Source organism: Grus americana, chromosome 7 (genome assembly GCF_028858705.1).
Source record: "Grus americana isolate bGruAme1 chromosome 7, bGruAme1.mat, whole genome shotgun sequence".
Taxonomy (NCBI): Eukaryota; Metazoa; Chordata; class Aves; order Gruiformes; family Gruidae; genus Grus; species Grus americana.
Window position 1 is genome coordinate 17,487,978 of NC_072858.1, and position 27,394 is coordinate 17,515,371.

Consider the following 27,394-nt stretch of genomic DNA (forward strand, 5'->3'; position numbering starts at 1 on the left):
AGGTTGTTGGAATTTTCTTTTTTGCTACTGTTTTAATATAAAATCTAGATTCCAGCTCATCAAACATAATTACCATTATGACGAAAACTTAAATATATGATTGTATGGCAAAGGATAATCACACTATCTTACTCTGCAAAGACAACATCTGCATGATTAGACATTTTATAGTATGTGTGCAGAGTATTTTGAAATCCCAGGCTATTATATAATGGCTAAGCCATGTCAATGACAATTCTGATAAACTGACTTTAGCTGAGGAAAGACACACTGACATTTCTCTCCCACTTGCAAAACTTCACTAATGGAGGAGCTTGAACCACTTTTTTTTTGCAGCAATGAGTTATGTGTCAAAACCCTGAAAACCATTTAGCAATCTTGAGTTTACACAGAGTTCAAATGGATACAGAAGATGATACTGTATTTCCACATCTGTGCTTGCATTAGGTAAAACTGTAGGCTTTTCTTAACCTTGCAAGCCCTTGAAGTGCGTGAAATACAAAGTCAACATCAACAGCCTGTGTTTATAAGAGCAACTGCGTCTCCTCCTCAGGCATATTTCTATGAAATACAAACATCAAAGTAAAATCACAGACAGTACAATACCTTTGGATGGATCTGTCATAAAACTGATTTATTATTACCTTTACTATTGACATCGTATTGTGCGAAGAAATATTACACACTTCTCCGTGTTGCCAAAATATTCTGGGCTTTGCCTGCTAACCAAGGAAAGCCGTTGCTCCTTTGAAATGTTGCAGTCTAAGTCCTAGATTTGTTCACCTCCATCTTCTCTATCAGCTCCTTTCAGGTGTGAGGCCCCTTCTCCAAGAGAGCCCCTTTCTGCAGCTATGGTCAGAAGTAGCCAAGTCTGCCATTACTCGCAGTACGTACACAGAGCCCTGTATTTTCCAACAAAGCCTGCTGCACTGTAGTTTTTCTTCTCTGGCTTCCTCTATCTCCAGCTTTCTTTCAGGTCTTTATAATTTTGCTTTACGATATGATTCCTTTTTTTCACAATATGGATAATTTATTTTTAAAAATATTTTATGCTTTACTGTAGTGACATTCTCACTCTTGTCTGCTTAGTATTCAGAGACCGTGGGAACAATAAGAAGGAATACTCAGATCTAGGTGATTTTTTTTGTTTGTTTGTTTTGTTTCCCTGGAATTCTTTCCTAGGTTGATTTTATAGTCTCTGTATTAGATTTTTTTCTTTTTAAGTGCACCTCATTCTTTCTACTGACAGCTCTTTAAAATGTACCTATTAGTTTTCAAGTTCCTAGAATCATATTCTGATAGACGTAAAAGTTTTCTCTCATTTGACAATCTAACTGTTACCCTGCTGTGGAACAAACCGGAATGAATAGGATAAAACCCTCAATAAGAGTCTTCTGTGAAGTTCTTCAAACCATTGAAGTGATTAACTGAATGGCCTACCTGCAGTACCAGATGATCATAAAAATGACTTCCGACTTTAAAACCTTGAACTCTGTACTGGATCGGTCTTTGGTTTATTTAGGTTATTTTGTAACACATCACTGTGATGTTTTGCTTTACAGACTGCATTTTCATGTTTTCAGAGGTTCACGCTTCATTCAAAGGGGGATTATAATAGTTTTCACAATTCTTTCTCAAGCAAAACTCTGACTTCACCTCTGTGTGAAAACAGTTCTCAGGTTGAATGGTTTACCTCAGATCTGTCCTTGTCAGCTAAATAACAAATGATTTGCCTGACTTCTGATCAGAAATGCAAAGTGAACTTTGCTTTGTTGGCTAGAATTTTGGACCAGGAATCCAATTTAGTATCCGGCTTTCCAGGGCAGTCTAAAATACTCTTTCTTCACAGACGCCATATTCTCTAATTCAATCGACACTCAAAATCATCTTAGGAAGGGCACTTGAACACTTTTTCTGGGGAAAAAGGTACTTAATATTCAGAAGAAAAAAAAGGTTTTCAACAGCTACTTGGAAAGATCTGAGATGACTGTGGCCCACTGGCTCTGCCTTCTCAGAGCCCAGATTAGAGACAAGTTGGCCAACTCGCATTTCTGTTTCTCAAAATACAGATGGAAAATTTTCAATTTTTTTTTCATTTTGTAACAATCACAGCATATCCAAGTCTCGATTTATTAAGCAAATCCTATCTATTCCTTTTTCAGAAAAAATTCTGGCATAATGATAGCATTATAAGTGTCAAACGCGGTTGTATGTGTGCTAACTCCTTCAGCGTTTACACACGTATACTGAACTTTACACATGAGAACACCACCACCGGTATCAGAGGCATGAATCACTTGCATGAAGTCAAGCACATATATTTAAAAACCTGGAGGACTGACAACTAACAGGTGCTCATTTCCAATGTCTGATCAACTAAATTAACCAATAAAGAAGCAGAAATTTATGTGGGGTTCCTGGAATGCAGCGAATTAATTGCATATAATTAATTACATAATAAATCTTCAAATCATACAACCATTTGACTGCCACAAAATATAACATAATGAAATGGAAACAAATAATGGAGAACAGAAACAGATTTGGCATAGCTATTTCAGGCTTCTCTCTCTTTGAACTTTTTTTTTCCTGTTAAAATTGTGGGAAAATATTGATTGTGGAGGAAGGCATATGAACTCTTAAATATTGGATATTGGTTAACATTCTGAGTTAGTCTGATGAAACTGGATTGTATTTGCTAAAACAGTACAGTTATGATAATATTAATATTCAGATCTGGCAGATTGAAATAGTTTTAAAAAAATGTTAGTGGATGTTTTACCCATATAATTTGAAGCCTTTACATTGAATAAGAAAAAACCCCATAGCTCTGAAATAGCTTCCTGAGAATGACTGCTATCAGGAAAGACGGCGAAAAAAATCAGGCCATCAGGAATTGCTATGCAACCAATATTCACCGTAAAACTGGTAAGATTTTTAAACTCTCACTTTCCTGACCATTTTATTGTACAGTCATTTTGATACAGAAAGCTAGAAAAATCAGTAAAAGTAATCTCAGACCAGAACTACATGGAGTGGGCCTTAGATAGCAAGTGAAGTGTGTGCACAAAATATCAGAGGATATAACTCTCCCTTCCTTCCAAAGAGCTCAGATTAAAAGCGATCCAGCCAAAATTCATTTCTATAGCAAGCTGGATGCTACCTAAAATGCTGAAAGGCAATATAAAAAAAATTACAAGTCCTTTATTTGTGGAAAGAAATATGGGAAATCATTACATGTTAAATTAAGTCTCATCATCTCTGCATTCTTCTTTTGGGAAATGCAGGGAGGACAGCTTCTAGACAGACATCCCCAAGTGATTCAAAAATATGTGAGGCCATTTGAATATTTTTTTTAATATAGATGAGTAATATGCATAAATATCTAGGAAGACCAAAGGCAATTGCTGGAGTGATGATTGTGTGGCAATAGAAAAGGGATTAAATGTTGCAGAAAATTACACATAGCTGAAGGAATGGACAAACTGAGATATAGCACAATGAACTTTTGTTTAAGAAGCAAAGAGAAAGCTTGGATAAGCAGCAGAATCACTACTTTTACATATAGCAAACAAATAATTTATAAGTAACATAAAATGCATGTTCCTGAGGGAAAACTCCAGTAGCCTCAGCGTGCATGCATAGTCAAACACGTAATTACAGCTATAATCAAACCATGCACACATATGCATACATGGTTCAAAGATTTCTTGCTGACTATTCTGATACTGATGCCATACTTTTACTCTAGGGAGGTATCCTCTACGCTGCATCTGATTTAACTCCCACTGTACTGGCAAGGTAGAACTATTATTTGACATTAGTTGAGTATGACCAAATATAAGTAGTATGGCAATTCTTTCAGGTCTGTAATAACTGTAGTCCTGATTAAGGTACCTCTACCACCTGTCTCCCACCAGCACATGCCTTCTCAGAAGGTGAACAGAAATTTTTGTTCCAAATCCCAGGTAGCCTGCATGCTTGTGGACATGATTATTAAGCAGTCTTTGCCAAGACCTTGAACAAGAGATGGACAATTTTTTACAGTTTAATTATTATTAAAATAATTCTGAGTTACTGTCACTCAAACTATGAAGAACTATACCTTTTTCTTGTATAAGCCCCATTACAAAGAGAAAAGAATCTGTAAACCGGAAGTACTGGAGTGTGACAGTGCTACATCTATTACATAGAAATCCTGGCCTGTTTAACAGCTAGAGGAGAAAAATTCCATGGATTGCAAAGTAGTCACAGATTTCATTCAGCCAAGAATATTTCTTGGATGTAATACTACAGATTTTCACAACCTTGTTCCATAATGTTCCATATCCAGGTATAAGATGCTAGCAGTTTAATAAAATATAAATGCAAAGTAGACCAATAAGTAAAATTCTCAAAATATTTTGCCTGAGTGAATTTACAGACTTCAGAATTTAATCAGAAATGAATTATTTCAGCACACTTTCTTCTGACCTTTTTTCAGGTCTGAAATCTGGACCTAAAGTAAGCGGTTTTATTGACTCAAACGGACTTTTGCTAGGTATATAATTAGTACACTGACAGGAAAGAACAAGGCACTTTCCAAGGAAATGAACAGAACAATATCTGTGCAAGGGTTTCTACAACAGTGATTTAATGCTGAAGGATTTTGTTGGATGGAAGAAATTGTAATGTTTGCAACATTCTCATTTCATCTGTAACAAGAACTAGGTAATAGCTAATAGAAAAGTTAAAAAATTATTGTTTGTGACAGAAAGGGTCCTCTAAATTACAATAAAATGCTGTAACATTTATTTGAAGTTATTTCCTCAGAAACTCTCAATTACATATTCTGATCAATACTGTAAAGAATATTAACAGCCTAAGTAGCAGCATAATAATATAACAGTCCACTGCTATCATAAATGACGAGCTAAACCCTGTACACCACACATAAGCTGTTCTTCAAATCACTGTCAGCTTTAGCTCAGCAGTTTTCCTTAATATTCAAGTCAGCTCTACATTTTCAAAACAACATTTGGATACAGTGTCAATGCAATGGTGGTTCACATACATATAGAGTAGGTAGCAAGGAAATAAACGCTCATTGAACTGCAGAAGCAGCTCAACCAAAGTTAACAATCCAAAAAGACTGACACAGAGAAAGCAGAGACAGCAGAATGCAAAAAGGAACCGTTCGCAAGCCTGACTCGCACTGTGCAATCATTACTTTGTCAGCAGAGGGAGAGTAGAAGAGGGCACGTTCAGCCAGAATAAACTAGGGGCACTTGAACATGCCAGACTCTACCACCAGCTTCACTTGCTTTCTAGGTGCATGATCTTTATACCTCCACCTGAAACATGACAGAGACATAAGATTGATGAGGATGCCAGAGGCGAAATACCATTTTACAGTTCATCAAATTAGTCAGAAGGCTCATCTATACCATTTATCACATGAAGACGTACCAAGCTTCCCAAAGGTCGTAGTTTTTGGAATCACAGACTGCTCTGATTCCAGAACTGAAACTCAAGGAAACCTTCCATTGCATGACCAGGGTGGTAAATAGGAAGAGAGCGCTGCATAGATTATCAGGTTCTTTTATGCAACGGATAATTACAAATCATAATTTTCCCTGTGGTTATTGAAAAATAAATAACTGAGAAGTATCCTCCCCACCTTACATTGCAAGTATCTACAGCAGATGTCATTTGTTATTTCACCCTGAGTGAAGGAATCCCAAGATGGTCCACATACACAGTCAGTCCCTGCTTTTGAAAAATAAAGTAACATATCTGAAGTAAGGAGGAAAAATAAAGTAAGATCTGATCAGGGCTCTGTGGAAGATAGATATGGGCATGGAATATCTGGCTTCTTAGGATAATTTCTGCTGTCCTGTTATTTGAATTAGATCCTACCTGCCTTTGAAGGCAGTTTGGTACTGGTAGTTCCCAGCCAGTGCCAAAATTCATTGTCTTTTCTAACGCCATATAGGTGGCAAGGTACTATAAAATACCTGTTGAGATGAGAAGTGCCAGTGTGGGAAAATGCTTGCACAAACATTTTGTAGTTGGACTCTGACTTTAGTGCCCAGCCTGTCTGTCATCCTACTGGACTTCATTTGCACAAGCTGATAAAAATTGAGAGTTGAATATTTCTGGAAATCTAAACCCAAACTGACTGAAATGTTGTATTCCATATCAAAGGTAATTCTGGAATTCCTGTCCCTTGAGGATTAAGTCTTCCCTGACTGTACATCACAGGGCTATTTTGGGGCATAATTAATATCTGAGAGATGGTTTAATAGGATGTTGATTAATGTCTGAAATAGCAATAATCAAATCAAATTAACTGAAATAAATTCTGCCACCAGCAAAGACAATTAAAATTAAAACTAAATTCATTATATATTTAACTGAAAAGATACCATACAGTTATAAGAGGTCCTCTGACTCATTTTGAGACAATTTGTGGGTAAAAAAAAAAAAAAAAAAAAATCCTGTTGTAGTTTTGTCTGAAGAATTACTTTTCCCATTGATTTAAGAATAAAATTTTAGATTAGACTCTCTCTGAAATGAAAACATTGTGAAAACTGAGCCACTGTTCTCCTGGGCAGCTATAAATCAGGTTTCTACAAAGGTTTGAATTGCCAAAGATAGCATATAGCAGCTTCTTCAGCCAGCCAAGTAATTCAACATAAACCCAGCTGAACTACATAAGTATTTGGCAAAGATTCACAGGTGTCTTCTCTGGAAGAGGTGCTTGAAGGTGGACACTTCATTAAAATGCTACTTTTCTTGCCCAATGTAACACTAATTCTAATTCACCAGGGGCAGAACTCATTTTCCATAGCTGCGGAAGCTATTTATTTTACTTTTTAAATTAATCCAACTCTGCAATGAAGCAATAGAAAAAATGCCTTTTCCCTCTAGGAGCAGAAACGTTACTTATACAGCATAAGGGAATATAGCTTTATAGCAGCAAGATATCACTGCTATGGAGCATCAGTAGCTGCTGTTCAAGGAGACTTTCAGGGGAACCCATAACAATGCAGAGCATGCATTACTTAAAAGATCTTTCTTGTATCAAGTCAGGATAAAGAAGTGTCACCTGCTGCAGCAGAAAGGATCACATCTCTGGATATTTCTGCGAGTTATGCTCTGAGGGTGAAAATCACTGAAGTGAGGAGAACCAGCGCAAAACCTGCGCGATACCACTTAAATCTTACTTAAAACCTAATTTCACCCTCAGTGACTACATTGCCTCAAAAAAGTATAGTAATGCGTGTCATCCACCTAGTCTCTTGTTAAATGTGCTTTCAAAGACCAAATGAATGTCATGCTATGCTTGACTGTGTGCGTCTTTTATGACCCAAAAGAAACCTAAACACTGTTTCTCAGAGTACAAGACACCTGGGTACTCCTCTTCATGTTGTGCTGATGTCTTTTTTCAAGCTTTGCTTTAACAGATATTTGATGTTACTTTAAGGCAATAAGAAGAAAAGAGAAATCAGAAAGTGGTTATTCAACTGAAGAACTTAAGTGACCAGTAGTACTGCTACATTTAAAGTTATCTTATCTGATCTTATAAAGCTCTATCAGATTATCTGCATTAAAATTATTTAATGGGTTAAAAAAATTATAATGCAAAACCTTGAAAAGATTTATTTCCCTGCCTTATGAAAGGAATGAATGGTGAATGACAGCTTTATGTATTGGCTTCTGTGGACTTTAAGCCACATGGTTATTTCAAAGCACATTCATTTTAAAATACATCTGCATAAGGATTCTTTTATACATGGGTATCGAAGAAAAACATGATGTTGTGGAACATTATGAAAAATGTAATGGAAGTCAAAATTTGAAGATCTAACCGAAACAAAAAATGACCAGAAACCATTATTCCACAAACAAAAGCATTACAGACAATCTGGTTGACCTATTTTTATAAGCATTATCTTGAGGAGGACCACTCACATACTGAAACTAATTCCCTTCAACCTTAACTCAACTTCAAAGCTGTTAAAAAACAAACAAATAAATCTGTGAAAAACAGTTACAAAATTAAAATTCAACTAAATTTATTACACACTACTAAATTGTTTATAAAACTAGCCCTCTACCAGTCTGGTTTCTACTGAGACAGCAAAATAGGATAATGGCCATGTAAGAATTTAGTCACCTACTTAATTAGAAAGCATGGCTGTCTCTATGTATTACAATAGTTGTACTGCCTAGATTGTATTATTGTCTTCCAGCTTTTCCTGACATAAATGCCTGAATGTGGCTGTCACCAATCATACCCTGATGTTGAATATTTATCCCTCTTTGGCTTGCACACAGGAAGACTTTGCTGCTGCTAACAGCTCTAGGCTCTCTGAATTCTATATTTGAAGTAAATTCACTATTCCACCAACCAAAACAAAACTATGTTTAAGCTTTGAATGACTGAGCGCGCTGTCTCAATTTCATGTAAATAATGCAACTGTACCTGGAAGCTGTCCATATAATTTCAAGCTTTTAAAGCTTATGAAATGTACCATACCAATCTGTCACAGTTTTATTTAAAGTCATGAAATACATTGCTGAAGTTTTGCTTTTGCTGTCTTGGCAAATCCTTTAAATTACACTCCATTCCAATCAAGCATTTCAAATGACATCATAGAAACTTCCTGCATACATAAATTTTGCTGAGTGCCAATCAATGGTGAAGCAAAATCTCTTCAACGCTGTTTGAAAAAGATATACACTCCAATGAGTATTGATGTGGATTTGGGATCTCATGTATTCAGCTGAAATGTAAGCATATGCAGATGATACTTTAGTCTTAAAACATCTATCTAGTTTCATGTGTGTAAACTCTACTGTCAGCATATTCTATGATAACGTGGAGCAAGCTTTCTCACTCTTAAGAAACTGTCTGTATGGCAGTGGTACATGTCTTTGGTTACCAGAATATCTAAAATTTTAATTATTCTGAAATCTGCAAGGAAAAAAGAACATATTCCAATATGTAATAAGTACTGAAGAATCAGGCTTGACTGGAGAGAAGGTACATTTTTATTATTTATAAGAGCAGGCATCTCAGACTAGACCTGCTCAGACATCTTTTGACCTAGTGTCTTTTGGCCTAATTCAAAGGCTTAACAAAAACTTTGGAATTATGCAAACTGAGACACAAGGAGATTCACTACCTCTACTTATGAAGAATACACTCAAAAATGCCAAATGCTTCAGTGAACTCTCAGGGAGTCTGATGAACTTTGGAAAAAAAAACAAAGGAAAGGAAAGGAAAGGAAAGGAAAGGAAAGGAAAGGAAAGGAAAGGAAAGGAAAGGAAAGGAAAGGAAAGGAAAGGAAAGGAAAGGAAAGGAAAGGAAAGGAAAGGAAAGGAAAGGAAAGGAAAGGAAAGGAAAGGAAAGGAAAGGAAAGGAAAGGAAAGGAAAGGAAAGGAAAGGAAAGGAAAGGAAAGGAAAGGAAAGGGAAAAGAAAATTATCTCTCCCTCTGTCCAACAATAAATGAATATGAGATGATGAAAGGAGGTTAAGGTTTTTAGAACTTCCATCTGATTTCTTTGGAGGTAGTTGGTGACCAGCACTGTTCAGAACAGGCCACCACAAACTGGGAGAGAGCTGGACCCTTCTAGATCTGGATTAATATAGAGATATTGCTCTGAATCAAGACAAATTCAGGTGCCATGTTCACCTTCTGCTGGTGTTCTGACAGAGAATGAAGTTTGTCATCATGAGGTATTTAGATGGAGTAATCAAGACCTGGCTGTAGACTATACAGGTACTCCAAATGCCTAAAGGTGGAACTGAATGGTTCCATCTCAGATCGTACATAATCTACTCAGGTGCCACATTTCAAACAGCATTAGTTGCAAACCAAAACCTCAGCTAAGTTACATGTTGCCAGAACAATAACCTAGTGATCTCTTCAACATCATTAATAATGCAGCAGGGAAAACAGAAAGGTCAGCTGCATTCAAATTATTTACTGAAATAAGTAGACGGTCTGCATTATTAATTATGAAAGCTGTATATTTTAAAAAATGCTTTTGTGAAGCTATTTGTCACACTTACAACATTCCTTTAACTAGAAAAAAAATTATTTTGCAACTAAGGCAGTTTCCATTTACTAGTTTAGATTTTTATTGTCCAGGAGAGAATTGTTTGGTTCAGAATTATATTTCTATTCTACTTACTCAGAATCTCATTAATATATATAAACTAATACTTAAGATATGATCTTTTATTTTGAAAGAAGAAAGTAAAAGGTGTTTTTCTATACTGACACTATAACAAAATTAACAAATAGCTTTATAGCAACAATTTTTGCTGTATTGAAGCCTTCTGGTGGTAGATGGAAAGCGTGCATCCAATCCCAGTCCATTTTAATTCTCTCCAGCTAATTCTCCTGAGAGTTTCAAATGGATTATTCCTTTGTCATATCCCTTTGTCACAGAAACTTCCATCAAAGTGTTCTTTTTCATGCATGTCTACTTTGGCATTTCCAAAAATCAAAACATTCACTTTAAACAATTTAAAAGACAATATTAATGTTCATGCAAGGAAGGAAATGTGCATTTTCAGAATGTCTGAATGGTATTAGATGTTCAGCCTGGGCTTCACTTGCTTGGCAGTGATGGCACAATCTGTAGAATCAATCTACCATAAAAATAAAGGTTTCTATTTGCTTCCTGCTCAGCTGTACTGGAAGTTATATAAACATGACAGTTTTTCTATTAAAATTCCTTGAACTGAGAAATAGATTGCTCACATCCACTAAAGGGGGGGGGGGGGGGGGACGGGGACCAAAGAAAGACACTCCCTCCAAATTCTAACATAAAATAGGATTAAGACTTCTGTTTGAGCTGATGGTGGGATGGTTGAGGAGGGCAAGTAATTGTTCATGCATTTGCGTTAGTCACAAAGACACGAGAAGCTGATTTATGAAGTTGAACTTTCTGGCATTTTGTGGCAATATGTATAATTCTACTTTAATTGTGATTAAGATACTTTATTAATCTATTCCATCTAATGGAATATAATATCTGATAATTTCAAATTAAACAGTTGTGTGGCTGCTAGCAAACAGCTGCGGGATGGTGAGTTTAAGTCCAGCCTTTCTACCAAGACACTGAACTTTTACTCAAGTACTTCTGAAAAAATTATGCACAGTTTAAACTTCAGGCATGTGTACAATCTGTTTAGTCTTAATGACATTCCTCACTGAAATTTTTAGAGTGAATTGTTAAGTCTTTCCACAATTGCACTGACATATGGGTTTTCTGTAACTACACTTGCATACCCCTAACGACAAGTAAAGTAGTTGGGAATTTTACAGAAGCATAATCTAGAGAAATGAGATTGATCTCTTTTGAGACCTAATTTGGATTGTGTAATCTACTAATTTTGTCTAAAGGAAGAGGATTTTACTCTTAATCTATGGGATACATTTAGAAAACTAGACTTTTACAGAGAAAATAATATTTAATATTAAAATGAACATATTTTACACTAGAATTATGAGATACAACAGCTATGCCTGTTTTGCAATCAGTTTTCAAACATAAATTGAAATTCAAAACTTGTCTACTTGGTCTACTTCAGTGTTTTGTGAAGATAGCTGTGTTGAATGAAATCACAGTTAGCCAGCAGTTCCCTGGAGCTGAAACAGTTATACTCTTTGGGCCAATATAGGTTATTCCATTTGAGAAAATCATTTAGACTAACTGGTAAAGGAACACTGCATCTCCACAGCGAAAGGCTGCCAGTATATTCTACAAGTCTAAGCATACCAGAAAAGCCTTTTAAAGTGTAGACAAGCCTGTCGTTAAATCTACCTTCTACCTTAAGTAAATCTCTCCATAGTGAAATCTTGTTACCCTCTTTTACAAAATTCCCTTGCCCTGCTTCAAGACATGATCCTCCGTGAGTCTAAGGAGCTCATGAAGTTGGCTTAGTTGATTTAATCCTAAATTGAAAACTTCTCTGATTATTATTAACCAACTTCCTTAATTCCCAAACCATTGCAAGGAGATACACCGTTTGAGAATGTAACTTTTGAGTGTTCTCTCTGTGCCCTTTTTCTTGATCCAGGCATTGTAAAACTCTAGCCATATATTTTTAGAGAGTCTCTCAAAGAACCAGTCATGTCATATTTCTCTAAACTCTTGACTTCTTTCTGAATATAATCTTGACTTTTTCAGCCTTCATTGTTGTGTGACTTCAGGTAACGGGGCATTTTAAGGGCATCTTCATTGTAGCTACATATTTTTATTTCTTTAGGTGAAATGTGTCACGATTTCTTGCCAGTTCAAATTATCAAACAATCAGATGAAAGTATTCTTCTGTTTTGTCATGATTCAGCTGAAATCAATGTCAAGGCTCCCACTGACCTTTTAGCTAGAATGTACCAATAGGTTGTTCAAATTTCATTCATGATATTTGAATGGTGGAGATAAGACCTACATTTACTAAGTCTGGATGTAGTATTGTTTATGGTAGTGATACAAATGCATATTATAATATCAACATCAAAACCTTTCATAAGCAACAATATTCAATGAGGATTACTAAGGAAGACAAAGTAGGTGTAATTGGACATAGTAACCTCTGCAACAAGATCAAATAACCAGAAATGTTTGCTGTGTTTACCTACTAGAACAGTGTCTAGGTGTAAGATACGCCAAGATAAAAGGCAAATTTTCTGCAGTCTTTGATCAGTAACATAACATACAGAGTGTAAGGTTATTAGTTTATGAATATGAGTTTATAAACTTGCATGTGAGAAAATGGAATCCATAACATTTCAATAGTTTGGGTTTGTTTGGGTTTGGTTTTTTTTTTTTGTTCTCCAAGATAGCCCCTAGTAGTATCCTAGAACAGCTATCATAGCTGATAATTATAACTGAGTCTACCTTATCAGGTTTTGCTGCTCTCTACTTAATGCTGATTTTCCATTCTTAAGAAAGATTGCCTGAAACATTTTCATCCAACTCTCCCACAGCATAGCAACAATCAATAATAAATTCCACCGTTCCTAAACTGAAAGCAACTAAAAGGACTATTTCTGGCTATATCTTGTAATTCAGGCATTTCCTATGTGATTTGTTTTTAACCTTTTAAATCTTTTCCTTGTTATCTGACATGTAGAAAATGTCCTGGCTGACTCACATCCAAACAAGAAAAAAATTTAGCTAGCAGTTACCTCCTCATTATCATGTCCCCACACCACTAGCATGATCATGTCACACTTAATTAAAATGTTATGGCTACTCTTGCTCACGGGGACCTGAAAAACGTACCCTCTGGTTGCTCTAAGCATAATACAAGGTCAGCGACGCTTGCAGCTTTTCTCATGATTATCTGCCAGGAAAACGTCATTCTTTGCTTGTGCTGTCAACCATCTTTACAGCAACTAACTAGCCTATAATAAACTTTGACTTCTGCTGAAGAGTAAATCAGCAATGAGTAAACTCTGCTATAAATACCCTGTTTTCAAGCCAGCTTTCTAGGAACAAAACCATGGTAAAAGTGATGCAGTATATTACATATTATAATTAGAACTGTTTTTTAATCTCTTGACTTTAAACTACAGGCATTTGATCCTGCAAACCCTGACTGTCTGGCATCTGAGCCTGCAAAATCTCTTTTGCAAACAGTGAATCACAGAATGATATTGTTCATCTTAGTAAATGTTCACTAATAGAGACCAAAATCTTCAGAAGAACTTAATCTCTGGTGTAGATGCCCTGAAACACTTATGAGTAAAACATACTAACAAACAAAAATATCGTGCTATATGAATAGTAAAAATATACTTGTAAACATTCAAGACATCAGAAAGCTCTCAGAAGAAGCAACACACATTCAAGAAGGACTGCAAACAAAACAAAATTTAATGAATTATTTCTACTTCTGTCCTCAATTACTTAGGGACAGGCATTGGAGTTCATAGGTAAAGAGATGCTTAAGTACAATTGTCTGAAACAAAATAAGAAATAGACGCTTGGTTTCTGGTGCACCTATGCCTGACGGAAAGCTGGCTAATCATCATTAGCACTGTTCTTTCTTAACGCATTAATTAAATCTCTTAATTGTAATCAGGCTCTATCCTTGGCCTATTAATGTTACCTTACAGCTGACTTTACTGCTGGGAACTTAGTCGTGGACTGCTGGCAGGGTTTTGTTTCAATTTGCCTTTGTGCAGAGTTTTGATTCAATTTGCTTTTAGACAAGCGTACCACTTTCTTCTGCAGGTGTCTCAGTGTTACCAAGACAGTGTTACTATCTGTCTTTATTCCATTCCCACCTTGGATTTTGTAAGGCATTCTCTTTTCAGCAGGCAAACCCCAATGAAACTATTTCATAGATAAAATCTAAGGAACAGAACCGTCTAACAAATTGTGCATCCCTATCTCATCAAGGCCATGTATGTCTTTGATTTGACCTCTTGTTCTTTATGTTTTGCTTTTATCTTATCGCCTTATCTGAAATCTCCTTTTTCGTTTTATCTTGCTACTTCATCTTGCCCTGAATATATTCCACTATCTTAATAGTCCTCCTTGTACCTAATGCTCTATAACTTTTAGAAGATTTTTACTTACCAGTTTTATGTACTATCATGAATATATTTTACTCTACAGCTATTTATTTGTGAGACAGCCTGTAAAACCCTTACTGCTCATCCATTTACAGCAAATACTTTTCAAGTACTATATTTTAAATATTCTACTTCAATATACTTCCTAGCCTCAGTATTAAAATCAGTCCGCTTAAATTCACTGGCTGAGCATTTCAGAAATCAATGCATGATATTAGCTGTCTTCATGCAAAATGTTTATAAAAGACACTCTGATTATTGTGACTTTTCAGAGTAATACTTGAGAATATGATGTCTCCCTGGAATATCCATGTAAAAGGCCAAAACCCCCAAGCATTAAAAAAATCACTAATGACTGGAAAATATTTGCTGGTGCTTGATTTTGCTACAAATTCTGAGTTATAGTGGATAGTTTATTCTCTCTCTAATCACTCTATTATTTACAATGAGGATTTAACAGATCTGGTCAGGAAAATGAGAGAAAACAGAAGAATTTGTGTGGACAGCTAAATATAAATGAGAAAGAAATGTTTTAATCCAAGTTGTCATTTCAATTTCTTGGCCAAAACCTGAATCAAAATATTTCAGTGATCTTGAAAAGGCATTGTAACACTTTACAGAGGTTTCTGTGCCCATGACTATCTCTTCCATGAGATAGTCTTCAGGTGAAAAAACACAATATAGTATGAAAATTCTATAGCTGAGGCTCATCATGAAAGAGAAATTTGGACTAAAGAACTCGTCTCACTAAAGAAATACAAATCACTTGAATTGTAGTCCCTACCAGGCAACAGAATGACATTTCTGTCCAGTTCTTCACTGAAGAACTGAAAATTTTCACAGAAAACAAACAATACTTATAAACACTTTGACAGATATTTTCCAACTAACCCTAAATATAAATGTATGATCTACTTCGTTCACTATCTTAGTTTCTAGTTATAGAGCTTTTCTATAACACCACTGATATCCTTTTTGCTTGCAATATTCGCATTGTCAGCACCCTCTTTCATCAAACTTCTTCCCAAATAGTAATATACAAAATCTCCTGTCCCTCAGTATTTAAAAAAAACCCAACTAAATATTAATGAAAAGCCACTAAAATAAAATTCCAAAAAAGAGTTAATCAAAACGTCACTGAATGTAGACTTTCTTACGCAGTGGAGCATGTGATAAAATCAAAATTTACTAAAAACTAAATATTCATATTCTATCTTTATCATATTCCTTTTGTAATATATCTAATATCAGTAGCATGAAAAAGAATGAGTCTGCAAATTGCTTGAGTCCTATTTTATGCACTTCAGATTAACTACAGCACATATAACACAACTCTGCCACAGAACAGTTCTAAGGTTATCATCATTGATCTTGCCTGAGATTTTCTTGTAAAGAATTACTTGTCATTCTTTCTACAGATTTTGAAAATGAAGCTCTTTCAGTCTGTGAATACATTTCTGTACCTGTTAATGTTAGGTACCAATTATTTGTACAGCTTGCTTTTAATCAGAACAGCTTTTATTCCCCCATGACATATCATGCTAATCTACTCCCAAATTTCCAAAACATTCAAAGAGCAATAGTTCACCCAGTGTAGGAAGCAGATTTTTGAGCTTATAAAATTATACTGATAAGTCAACTTTAGTACATGCTCTGTATCATGCAACCTGCCCCCCTGCCCCAACCCCAGCCTGTATGTTACAATAATGCCTGGGGCCATTGGACTTGATGTGATTTATTTTTTTAATTTTATTTTATTAAATGATATCCTATTCAAACTGTATCAACACCAATGCCTGTGTCCTGTGCAAAATACCTTTTGTGAGTTTGTTTGATATGTGTTTTATGCTCACTTAAAAATTATGTATTTTTATAGTGGAAGACTCGTGTATTTGGGAGAATTGCATTCAAGGAAAGGCAGAGTATTTCCCCTTCCAAAAAAACAGAGAAGTGTTTTCAATATAAGTCATACCAGATTAGTAATTTACATATTTCATTTTCATAATGCTAATAGTAATCAGTACTGCATATGTTAATTGTTCTAAAATGTTGAATAAATAATTTTTGGTTAACCTAGCATAATAAAAATGACAACAGTTTTTACTGCTAACTATTTCAAAATGGGAAAGGTCAGCAGAATATAGGTTATTAAGTATATTTCATTGATATATTGGGACTTTAAATAGTTGCATATAACACCCTGTTATAACTTTTCAAACCATTCACTTTGGCAAACTCGTCTAGACAATTGTGTAAATAATGCAAAATCTGTTTTAACATTTTGGAATTCTAATGGTATATTATCTTTAGGAGTGCCACGGCACAAGCCGCTGGAGTTTGGAGCTGGGAGTACTGTTATTCGTACTGACAGCTGTCACCACTTCTTTCCACTTAGGTGAGTCTAATGAGCCAGCCGTCACGACAGACTGCTATTTGTTTCAGAGCTAGGACTTCACATCAGGAGAAAGCAAGTTACTTGTGGGCAGGTTTATAATCTGACACTCATACACCTGTGGTCCGTATCATCCTCTGCCCAGCTCTTCTACATAACAGACACCCCAGATTGCTTTTGTTGTATCCCATGCTGAGCAGTAAACCCAGAAGCCTCTTTCCCCATGCCTGCCCCCATACACAGTGAAGGTTTTATCACTATAACAGGCTGTCTCTGTTATATAGTGAAGGTTTTGAGAAACTGTCATCCAAAAATGAGAACAAACATCAGACAGAATTATGGAAACATCAAAGATGCTTTTGAACTAACTATGGTAGATTTCTAACAACTTCTATTACTTTTTATATGTAAAAGGCATATTACATTGTAAACACTAAAATAATCCATTAAAAGATTAAATTAAAACATAGTACATTAATATAGAATAAACAGATTTTAAAAACATGGGACATCCATCTACTGTTTAGAGATTAGATTATTTGCAAGATGTCAGAATAAATTTATGAGGGGAATCTGCATTGTTAGCTCACTATTTTTCTCACAATTTCCTAAAATGTTTTCAATGTGTAAATTCTTGAAAAATAATTTTCTTCACTTCTCAGTCATACATCTTTCTTAAAATCTTAAACAGATCTTTTTCAGTTCCTCTTCCTTAAATTCCATTCACTTACGAACTAAAGATGGTGTGATTTTTTTTTTTTTTTGGTCTCATCTCTGCACATTATTCACCAGCATTGCATAAAGAAATTGTTGTTCTTTTGACATTGCATCTCAATAAATGGATTAAATGAGCTGTGAATATCAGCATTTAACCAATAGAGAGAGATCTTTATTTATTTAAAATGTATCAAATCTGCTTCATCTAAAAGGCTAATTGAAAAGGCTATTCAGGTCAGCTGTGATATTAGAAGACAACTGAATCACATTTAATGCTACTTAAAGGATGTGAACAGGCTAAAAGAAAAATTAAACCATGGCCATTAAAATTTAATTTGACTTAGTGAAGCCATTAACATTTTGGTTTTATGCAGTGGCAAGCATTCTAAAAATATTTCCATATAATTCAGAAACCCATAATTGTCAAATGGCTGACCCTTATGTACCAAAAATGATTGAAAGTGACCTTAAAGGGCAAATCAGAAAAAAAAAAGCAAAAGGAAAAAATTCTTTGAATACCGTTATTAGCTGTCATTCTGTTCTTTCTTCGTTATATAGTGTCTTTATAGATATTATTACTGTATACACACATAAATATACATACATAAATTATCTGCTCACACCAAGTTTCTCATTTATTCTGACTCCTATTTTATTGTTGCTGTTTATAAACTTCTGCATCTTACCACATCTATCAGCAGGATTCTCTTTAACAGGGCATTTCAGCCTCTGATAATGGCCAAATTGATCTATGTAGTTATAACTTTTTATAGGAAAAGGCAACCTACTTACAATTTGTTGTCCTGTGAATTTTAGTTTTGTCATTACACTAGAAATAGTTGCATCTTTACTAGAAATTCTTGCATTTTTATATTAATTGCATACTTTGGTTTTCATTTTAACTTTTAATATCAGATTTGGATATCAAATGAACAAAACTACTTTTATGTGAACTGTAAAGAAATAATCTATTTTTTTGACAATACCTTATCTTACTCCTAGTAGCGTACTGGTAATGTGTTGCTTTGCCTCTACAAATTCATCTTTGTAACTTGAAAATGCTACTACTAATATTCCTTATACTCTGTATAATGACAAGTATTGTAAATAGCACAAAGCAGTCATCGATACAGTAAGATTTTAACCAGTTTCATATAAAAACTTTGTCTAGAATTAAAACGGTAACAAATATGATCACGTATCAGTACATAACTAAAATTTCAGATTGACTGCCTGACAAGGAAATACATTACTGTTAGTTTTGGCTTTCATTCTCATTTTTTCCAATTCAGTAATAAATAAATTAATAAATAAATAAATTAAATGCTAATGCAGAAGATTTTGCTGTAATAGTCCTAAAATAATATAATCTGGGATTTCATATCTTGCTGTATAAACATTATTTGTGTTGCTCTGGCTTACTTACTAGTAGTCATCATCAGTGTTGATAGGATATGGAAAATGCTAAACACTGTTAAGGTTGTTACCAATGCATTACAGGAGGTGTAGGTTATCACGGAAAGTGTAAGGATAATCCAGGGAGTTTCTAGCTCTACATACACAGCGTAAAACTTCTGGCTTCACAGAAATCAGTGGCATTGCCACCTCCACTCTGGACCCAGCACTTGAAATAGCTTTGGAGAGAAGAGAGCTATATAACTAAACAGCATCCTTCTAATGAGCTGATAAACCTGTGAAAGTGGAAAAGGTTTGAGTAGAGTAGGATGTGTAAAAAAATGTTGAATCAACAAGTTTTTGAAAGGCTTTGAAGGAATACACTGTGCTGAGTATTCAACTGTCTCATGGATTCTTACAAAGTTCTTTTTGTCCATGACTTCCAGAAAACTTATTCATCAGCTTCTGCTTCATGATTCATCATAGCTAATAATAGATGAAACGAGTGGAAAAATAATCAAAGCTCTAATGACAAAAGGAAGTGTCTGAATTACTCCAATAGATTATCTTCTAAATGGTCGTGGCTAGCCATTAATTTGGGTAAAAATTATTTTTTTTTCTTTCTCAACTTATTTTTTAATAGGTTACGGAAAATTAGAAGCAGGAACTAGTGATGATCGCTGTTCTTCCCCAGTTGTAGTGCCCCTGACTCCTGCCACAGAATATTTTTATTCAGAGCATCCCAACGCCTCAAGGTCAAACACTTCTAAACTTAGGGTGCTCGGCAAGGTGAAGCTGTTTTACTCAAGCTTTAAGACTAACCAGATCAGATTAGAACAGCTCTGGGTTAAGAGCCTCATCCAAAGTGGGCTGTAGTTTATCAGAGGCAAAGCTGTGCTCATGAATAATATCCAAACAGTCTCTTCAGACTGTTGCTGGAAGAATTGCTAGATTCTTCTAGGATCTGCTTAAATTAGAGTGTGTGCAAACTACCATATCAGCTCAAATGTTCAGTGAGCAGCTTGCCTCACGGTTCCTTTATAGCAGATTTCTCCCTGACAAAATGAAATAACAGCAGATAAAAAAAAAAATTACTTTTTATAACAGCAGTGGGAGAAAGTGAGCAGAAATTACAGTATTTGGACTTGAGCAGCTGGGTACAGCTTATATCTTCCCTTATTATAGCTTGTGTTTTGGAGTAAAAAAAAAGCATAGAAATAACTATCTAAGAATAGTGTAAATGCAAAGATACAGTATAATGACAAGGTGTGAGTAGAATAAGGAATCTCTGCTCAGGACTTTGTCTAAAAACTTAATGAAAGCAAATTTTGCTAAATTAATTATATTAGTTTGAATTCTGGCACTATTTTAATCCCAGATTTGAGCAAAAAGAAAACAATTTGTGTAATAGAACTTCATATACATTTATTTCTCAGAACCTAACAAAGATTTGGAGTGATGTCAGGTGTTCTAGCCTCATTGTAGAACCTCTACAGCCTGCTAAAGAATACTTTTATTAGGAGTATCCAATATGAAAAGGTCAAATAGAGCTTTTTATCGGGATTTATCAAGAAATTCAGTCAGAGACCAATGACTACCTCAGTTAAATAAACCACAAAGTCTTGAGTTTATACCAAGAGCTTAGGAAGTACAATATTCTTCATACATTCTACCTCACATTCTCTCATTTATGAGCATGTGTCAATACAGTCAGGTAATTGTGATTCCAGATGCCTTATAGAAGTCTCATTTCTGAATTGAAGTTGCCACAGTAACATTAGTTATTCATCAGTGTGTGAACCTGTAAAATAATCTCTGGAAGTGTTTCTTTGCCCATCTATTCCATTTTACTTTATTTCTGAGGAGGAAAGGAGGATATCTTCACATTATTTTCTTCATACACAACAGGAAAGACCAGAGTTCTGTGCCATGTCATTCCTTTATGCATTCCTTTGCCTTGTAGGAAATGTCAGTGCACACAGGAAAGAAACTTTTGCGTTGTAACATACAAAAGCATGGCAGTGCTGCCTGACAAACACACTGACCCTGTCCTTTGCTCTCTTCACTGATTTTCCATTAGCAATCCTTATCTTTGAACATTACAGAGCCTCAAATCCCAGTTTCTAAAAGATAATACAAAATTCAAGCAAGGAGATAGTGATCTACAATTAGGCTCATGTTAGAGCAGAATTCAATAATAAGAGTGTCTGAGACAAAACTTCCCTGAAGACTGATGCAGGACAGAGGAATTAGCCTCCCACCAAGACAAATAATACACAGTAGACACTAGTTATTCTGCTTGATCCATTGCCCAAGACGCTTGGACACCTTCTTAAGAACTGCAGTATGAAACCTCACCTAAAACAAAGTGCCTCCTTAGTCTACTTCACTCCATCTTAAGGCAAAGATGGGAGAAGCTAACAAAAGTGTGCGTAAGCAAATATCACTTGAGAAAGTCAGAACTGAAGTCATAATACCAATTGGATGCCTAGGTAATTTCTGAAAAATAAGTTACTATATCGTCAGTAGGCACTATGTGCTCATATCATAGTGATACAATCCTGCTGCTGCAGAGCTAACCACAACTATTGGAGTGTGCTATGTGGAACACAACAAAACTGAAACCTAATTTGTAAATAATTCGTGCACTATATGAACAAGGCACACAGAAAGGCTAACAGAAAGCCATACTGGAAATGCAGTTAATGAACACGATGATTTATTCTTGTTATTGTATTTAACTCTCATTCCAGATCCTTTTCTGAACTTCTCCAGTCAAATTTGGTTTTTGTGGGTGTGTGTATTGAGATATGGATAACCAGTACAGAGTCTGAAGCCATAAACTACATATACTATACAATGCTTCCCCCAAGAATTTTTGTTCTTAGGAAACCCTCGATCTAGATCACATCTTCTGGCAAAAGCAAATATCAGCAGCTAAATCAAGTTAGCAAAAACTCAGGATCTTGTAGAATGTAGTGATAACGATTCAGCCCATGACAACCTTTTCTTGAAGTCACATGGAGCTACAGGAGAAAGGGGGAAAACTACTCCTGTTTCATTGCCATGCCACCTAATGTGATGTTCTCTGTCTACTTGCCATTACTAATGATCCTGCAACAATGCAAATATTATTAATAATAGCCTTAACACATTGCCAATAGATATCAAAATTTCTGTAACATGCAATAATGTATACAAGATGAGATAATATTACTGCTGAAACCCCCTTAATTCTCTTCATAGAATAAAATTACGTTTTTGATGACCAGGGAAAAAAATTATCATGTCCTCAGTTTAACTCTCATTTAAAAGTGATAACATACATTAGCCTAAACTACACTCCTGCCTTGGAAATAGTTGGGACAAACACAGTACTAATCAGGAATGTCACATACTAAAATAAATTTTCTTTTCTCCCCATCCCAGGGCCTCTCTTTAACTCAATGTTGGAAGGGAAACTTCACCCTCAGTGTCTTTTGTAGCTTTTAATATGAGGTGGTATTCCCTACCTCAAATTTGTCTCGTTAACTTTAAGAAGAAAACAGTGTTAAATCTCAGCAATTCAAAATAAGAGAGGGTGAGCACTGAAAATAATGTCATGCCAATTCCTGATTCAAATAGACCGCATGCTAAATTCAGCCTTTCTGATAACATTGTCCATGGTATGCTTTATATTGCATTATCAGCATCTTCAGTACTTCTTTCTCTACAGTTGAGCTGATAGGCCTCACTAGACAGACAATGAAATGCATTCCACACTGTGTGGGTGTTATTTATTTCATAACTACAGTTAACTTCTGTATTTCCATGTATTTCAGTGTTGTAATTTCTGTTTCAAAATGACCCAGATAAGTGTCAGAAAAAGATATAAAGAAAAAAATTCTCCCAACCTCTCATACACAGCTATACCAACTGAAACTCAAGGAATATGTTTTACAGGAGCTTAGCTAAGAGTTTCTGTAGGGGAGTAGCAAAGGATAAACAAACTCATCCAGACTTCAGTAATTTATTCATTTCCACTCCTGAATGATTTCAAATTAGGGAGATACTGAAGGGCTGCCATCATGACCCTTTATTTCCATTACTTTTAAGTCTTTATATTCCCTTACAGATTCAGATAGCTGAAAAGAGAGGCCTTCAACCAAATGCAGTATTATTGCCACTTCCAACCAAAAACACAAGGAAAGCACTTCTGATTAAAGATGGTTTATGAGCTATTGTTTTGTGAAGACAGGCAGAAAGATTAAAGAATCATAAAGAAAAGGCATGAAAGAAGTAGCAGAGACTGAAGTCTGCTTCAGTAATATGACCCTTGAGAAGAGGTAAAAGAGATAATTTTGGGGGCTAAGCTGAAACTACGGAATTTCAGAGCAAAAGAGGAAATAAATTGTACACAACTGGTCAGAGAAACAAGTCTTGGGATGTTCTCAATAAGATTGCATCAGCTTTTCCAATTTTCGTGCCTTACTCTAACAACTCGGAGGTCTGGTATTTTGATTGAACCACATAGATCCAGAGTAGTAATTTGATTTTCACTTCTTGTCCACAGCCATTTTTTCCCCCTGAATCTTCCACCATTCTGAATTAGAAATACACAGACAGTAGTCTCCAGTACTACATGATCTGCAAAAGGATGACTACTGGCTTGCTCTTGCAATCCTGCTTCCCCACCACAATCAGTAGTCAGTGCCCTAACTCAGTCTCCAGACTATCAACCAAACCTGTGCTTAAAATATCCTTGTCTCTTCAGGACTCCATTTTTGCTGTCCATTGTCCATCCTTCTCTTTGTTTTCCCATTGCTCTCTAACATGCAGCTGCCAGCCAAGTGTGTTCCTGCACTTGTGCTTGCAATTTGACTACTGAGGGATTGATGCTCTCATGGTTTTGTACTTCAGAGAGTGGCTTCTCTTGCATTTGCTCTTAATCCTTTGAACTGCTCCTTCATTTATACCTGAAACATAGTTCATTTACCACCATCCATGATCATGGCTGCTATAAATACCAAGTAGCACTAAGATTAGTACAGCAAGCAATACAGAAGACTAAAGGTGAAAACTAAATCAGATCAAAGAAAAGTCCATGAACAAGTTAGCAGCTTTTTTTGAAACCCCAGCAATTTACTTGAGTTTTACACTGTGCTTCTTAATTTTGATTAAAAGAAATACTGCAACATCTGATTTCATGAAATTCCAGGAATCTAATGGAAAAGGTCTAGGAACTCATCCAGCCATGGGTTTGTCGGATAAGTTTTGGAAAATGAATGTAACTTTCCTGTAGTTCATCCCTACCCTATTGAATCTCCCTGATGGCAGATTGCTAATGGAAGTTCTGTGCCTTGTAATTCATTCAGTTCTCCCACATAATAAGTAAGGTTTATGAGACTCCTAACTTTCAACTCTCCAGTCAAATCTGGAGGAACACAATCGACTGCTTTTTTTTTTCCAAGTTATGAAAGAAATATACAAACCAAGACAAATCTGGGTCCTGGGGAATTAATATATTATTTGGAGCAATCATGAGCTATTTTTTCTCTTATGTTAGTAGCATACAAGGTGTAGTATGGGGGAATCAAGTCAAGCGGTTTGATTAATAAAATTTGCCTACTTATTTTATTAAAATATTTACATAATGATGAAAGAAACAAATAATAATTTGTTAATTGAAAACTGTGAGCTAGTGTGCTTACACATACTTCATGCTGATGAATATTGCCATTATACAAGACAGGCAAAAAAGAACAGACGTAGTCAACTCTATTGCAGTTCAGTAATTAAAATACAGGTGCCTAATAAAGGTACTTCAACCCATTTAATCGAGTTTTCTACAAATCCTACTCTGCAGCATTTGTTTTTCATGGGCTGGTAAAATATCATTTAGGACTGACATTTTGAAACTTAGGTTTTTAATATATTCTCTGTATATTTAAAGGCACGTACTTAATATACAGGATCACTCACTGAAGGCATCATTACATACTTAAATAATTTCTCTTCTGGTTTAACACAGCCATTTAGAGATACAAAAGCTTATTCCTAAAAAAAAAAAAAAAAAAAAAGAGAGAGAGAGAGAGAGAATGGCTAACTACCATATCCCCCTGAAATAAGCAAAACAGCAGGCTTAAATTGGATGTGAGATTCAAACTTTGCAAACAACTGTGCTGCCAAAGCTCACAAACACATCATATCAGAAGAAACTGGGAATTTTCAGTACGATAACAGTTCTGTCCCCACAACTCTCTGACCCATCTAGACATGTGCTAATCAGTTATATCCAAGTTACTAACAACACAAAGTCCCTGAATGATTTGCATCAGTGTGAACAGATTGCCAGTATATGCCTCTTAAACAAGAGCTCACAGAATAATGAGACTTGAGGGTCTGAATATAAAATTTTATCTTGTTCTTATACCTCTGGTCAGGGTTCATGCTTGAGCCTAACACTTCTCATTCACCAGATTGTTTTATAGGAATTAGGTAGTTGGTGGCTGCAAAAGTTCTTAAAATAAATATAGGACATACAAGGAATAATTATAAATATCATGAGGTGGCACAGAGGTGATACAATACATTCATCACAATCGCTGCGCACATATATAGCAATTACAAATCGTGTAAGGTCTTAATTTAGTACCGGAGTGAGTCTATGCAAGCCTATCTAGGCTCACAGTAATAAATCACACAAGTGATACATTAATTAAACATTCTTCTGTCCTTCACTTTCATACCAGTTCTAGTTTCACGAGAGTGATAAAACAGTGTATTTTGAGTTCTAAGAGAGTACTTTAAGCATTTTTGAAAAATATTTTTACATTAAAAATATAGTCAAAGTTTCACAAACTAGCAAATTAAGCAGCAAGCGATTTATGGTGTTAAGTTGGTTTTGGTTTACGAGTATGACATGTACTACAAGTAGCGACATAACGGGCAACTGAGCACAGAGCAAGGAACCTGATATTCCTGAAGACTATTCCCAGTCTCAATACTTTGCTGCATGGCTTTAGGAAAGCTCTCAAGTAAGTGCTAAAAGAATGAATTGTGTATGTCCTGAGCAACAGGTTTGAGTTTGGCTTTACAGACCAAGACCAAAAGCTTTAGGAACAAAAATCACCCAGGAAAGAAATTCTGAGATCACCCTATCTATACAGAGACTAGCGTATATTCAGTTCAGTTAATGTTTTATATTCAGTGTTCATTGCAATGTATACTTCTAACACTACAAATTCTGCCTTCACGCATTTCAATCTCATGTGACCAAGTTCTCGTAAAAAAACCCACCCAAAAACCCAAAATGAAACAAAAAAACCCCACACACAACCCCAGACACCACAAAAAAACCCACCAAGCACAAGACTGCCTTCAAGCTATTGTATTTTTTTCTCAAGCATGGCCTTACAATAGTCTCAGTCTTGGGAATTTAGATCCGCTAAAAGAGAAAAAAAACATGCTCCAGTACGGTATACAATCTAACCATCATTTTTCTAGCAAGCTATTCTTAGATAGACTTTGTTCTGACAAGCCAACCTTCCATACTAATGGAACCTGGGAATGTCAGAATTGCTTTCCCACTAAAAAGAAAAAAAAACAACCACTGAAAACTATCTCTGATACTTTCTCATGAAGCTGCTTTGTTTTTTTCCAAGATACAAACATCAGTTTGTGTGTACCCGAATAAAACAGCCAAATAACTTCATTTGTTTTCACTCACCTTCTGAAACCACCAGTTATGGTAACTAAAGCATCTGGTAGAAACCTACACACAGTATTCTTGACAATCAAGCTTACTGCATCCGCTTCTGCCTTAGATACACAGCTAACAAGGTCCTCATAGTAGAGAAACCCTGGAAATCAAAGGCAAAAAAGTGCTGATCACTTGTGGAATCATCAAATCTACACAGCATGACATAAGCCCCATGTGAAATAGCCACCTCTCACCAAGGAGTTAAACTGCACGACATGTACCATGGGCAAAGGAACCCTAACTAATGGCAAAAATTAAGAAATGCTCGATCTTGAACCTGAAACTATAGTTTTGTTTCAGGACATGTTGTGGGAAAAAATATATTTTCATCCAGCCTCTTCAGGAGTCTTTTCCTTTCTCCCCACCACTCCTGAAGTCAGTCTCTTGCCTTGGGTGTGGGGGATCACAGGCAAGAGACAGCCTCTTCCTTCCCTCATACTCATTATAGTTTTTATACAAATATTTTTGTCATTATAGTTTATAACAATAGCAGTGAGGATAATTGCTCCACTCACTGAGAACCTGAATATTTATAAACTACATTGACTTCCCTACCAGCT

General features: G+C 35.6%; 1 protein-coding gene across 2 annotated transcripts in view; it reads right to left on the reverse strand.

The window, feature by feature from the left end:
• Positions 1-27,394, reverse strand: part of DNTT (DNA nucleotidylexotransferase) — a 154,446-nt gene that overhangs the window by 41,145 nt on the left and 85,907 nt on the right. For both annotated transcript variants that reach the window (XM_054832614.1, XM_054832615.1), the window contains one exon: positions 26,802-26,934. In XM_054832614.1, the coding sequence (XP_054688589.1) occupies positions 26,802-26,934 (133 nt within the window). The remainder of the gene's footprint in view (positions 1-26,801; positions 26,935-27,394) is intronic.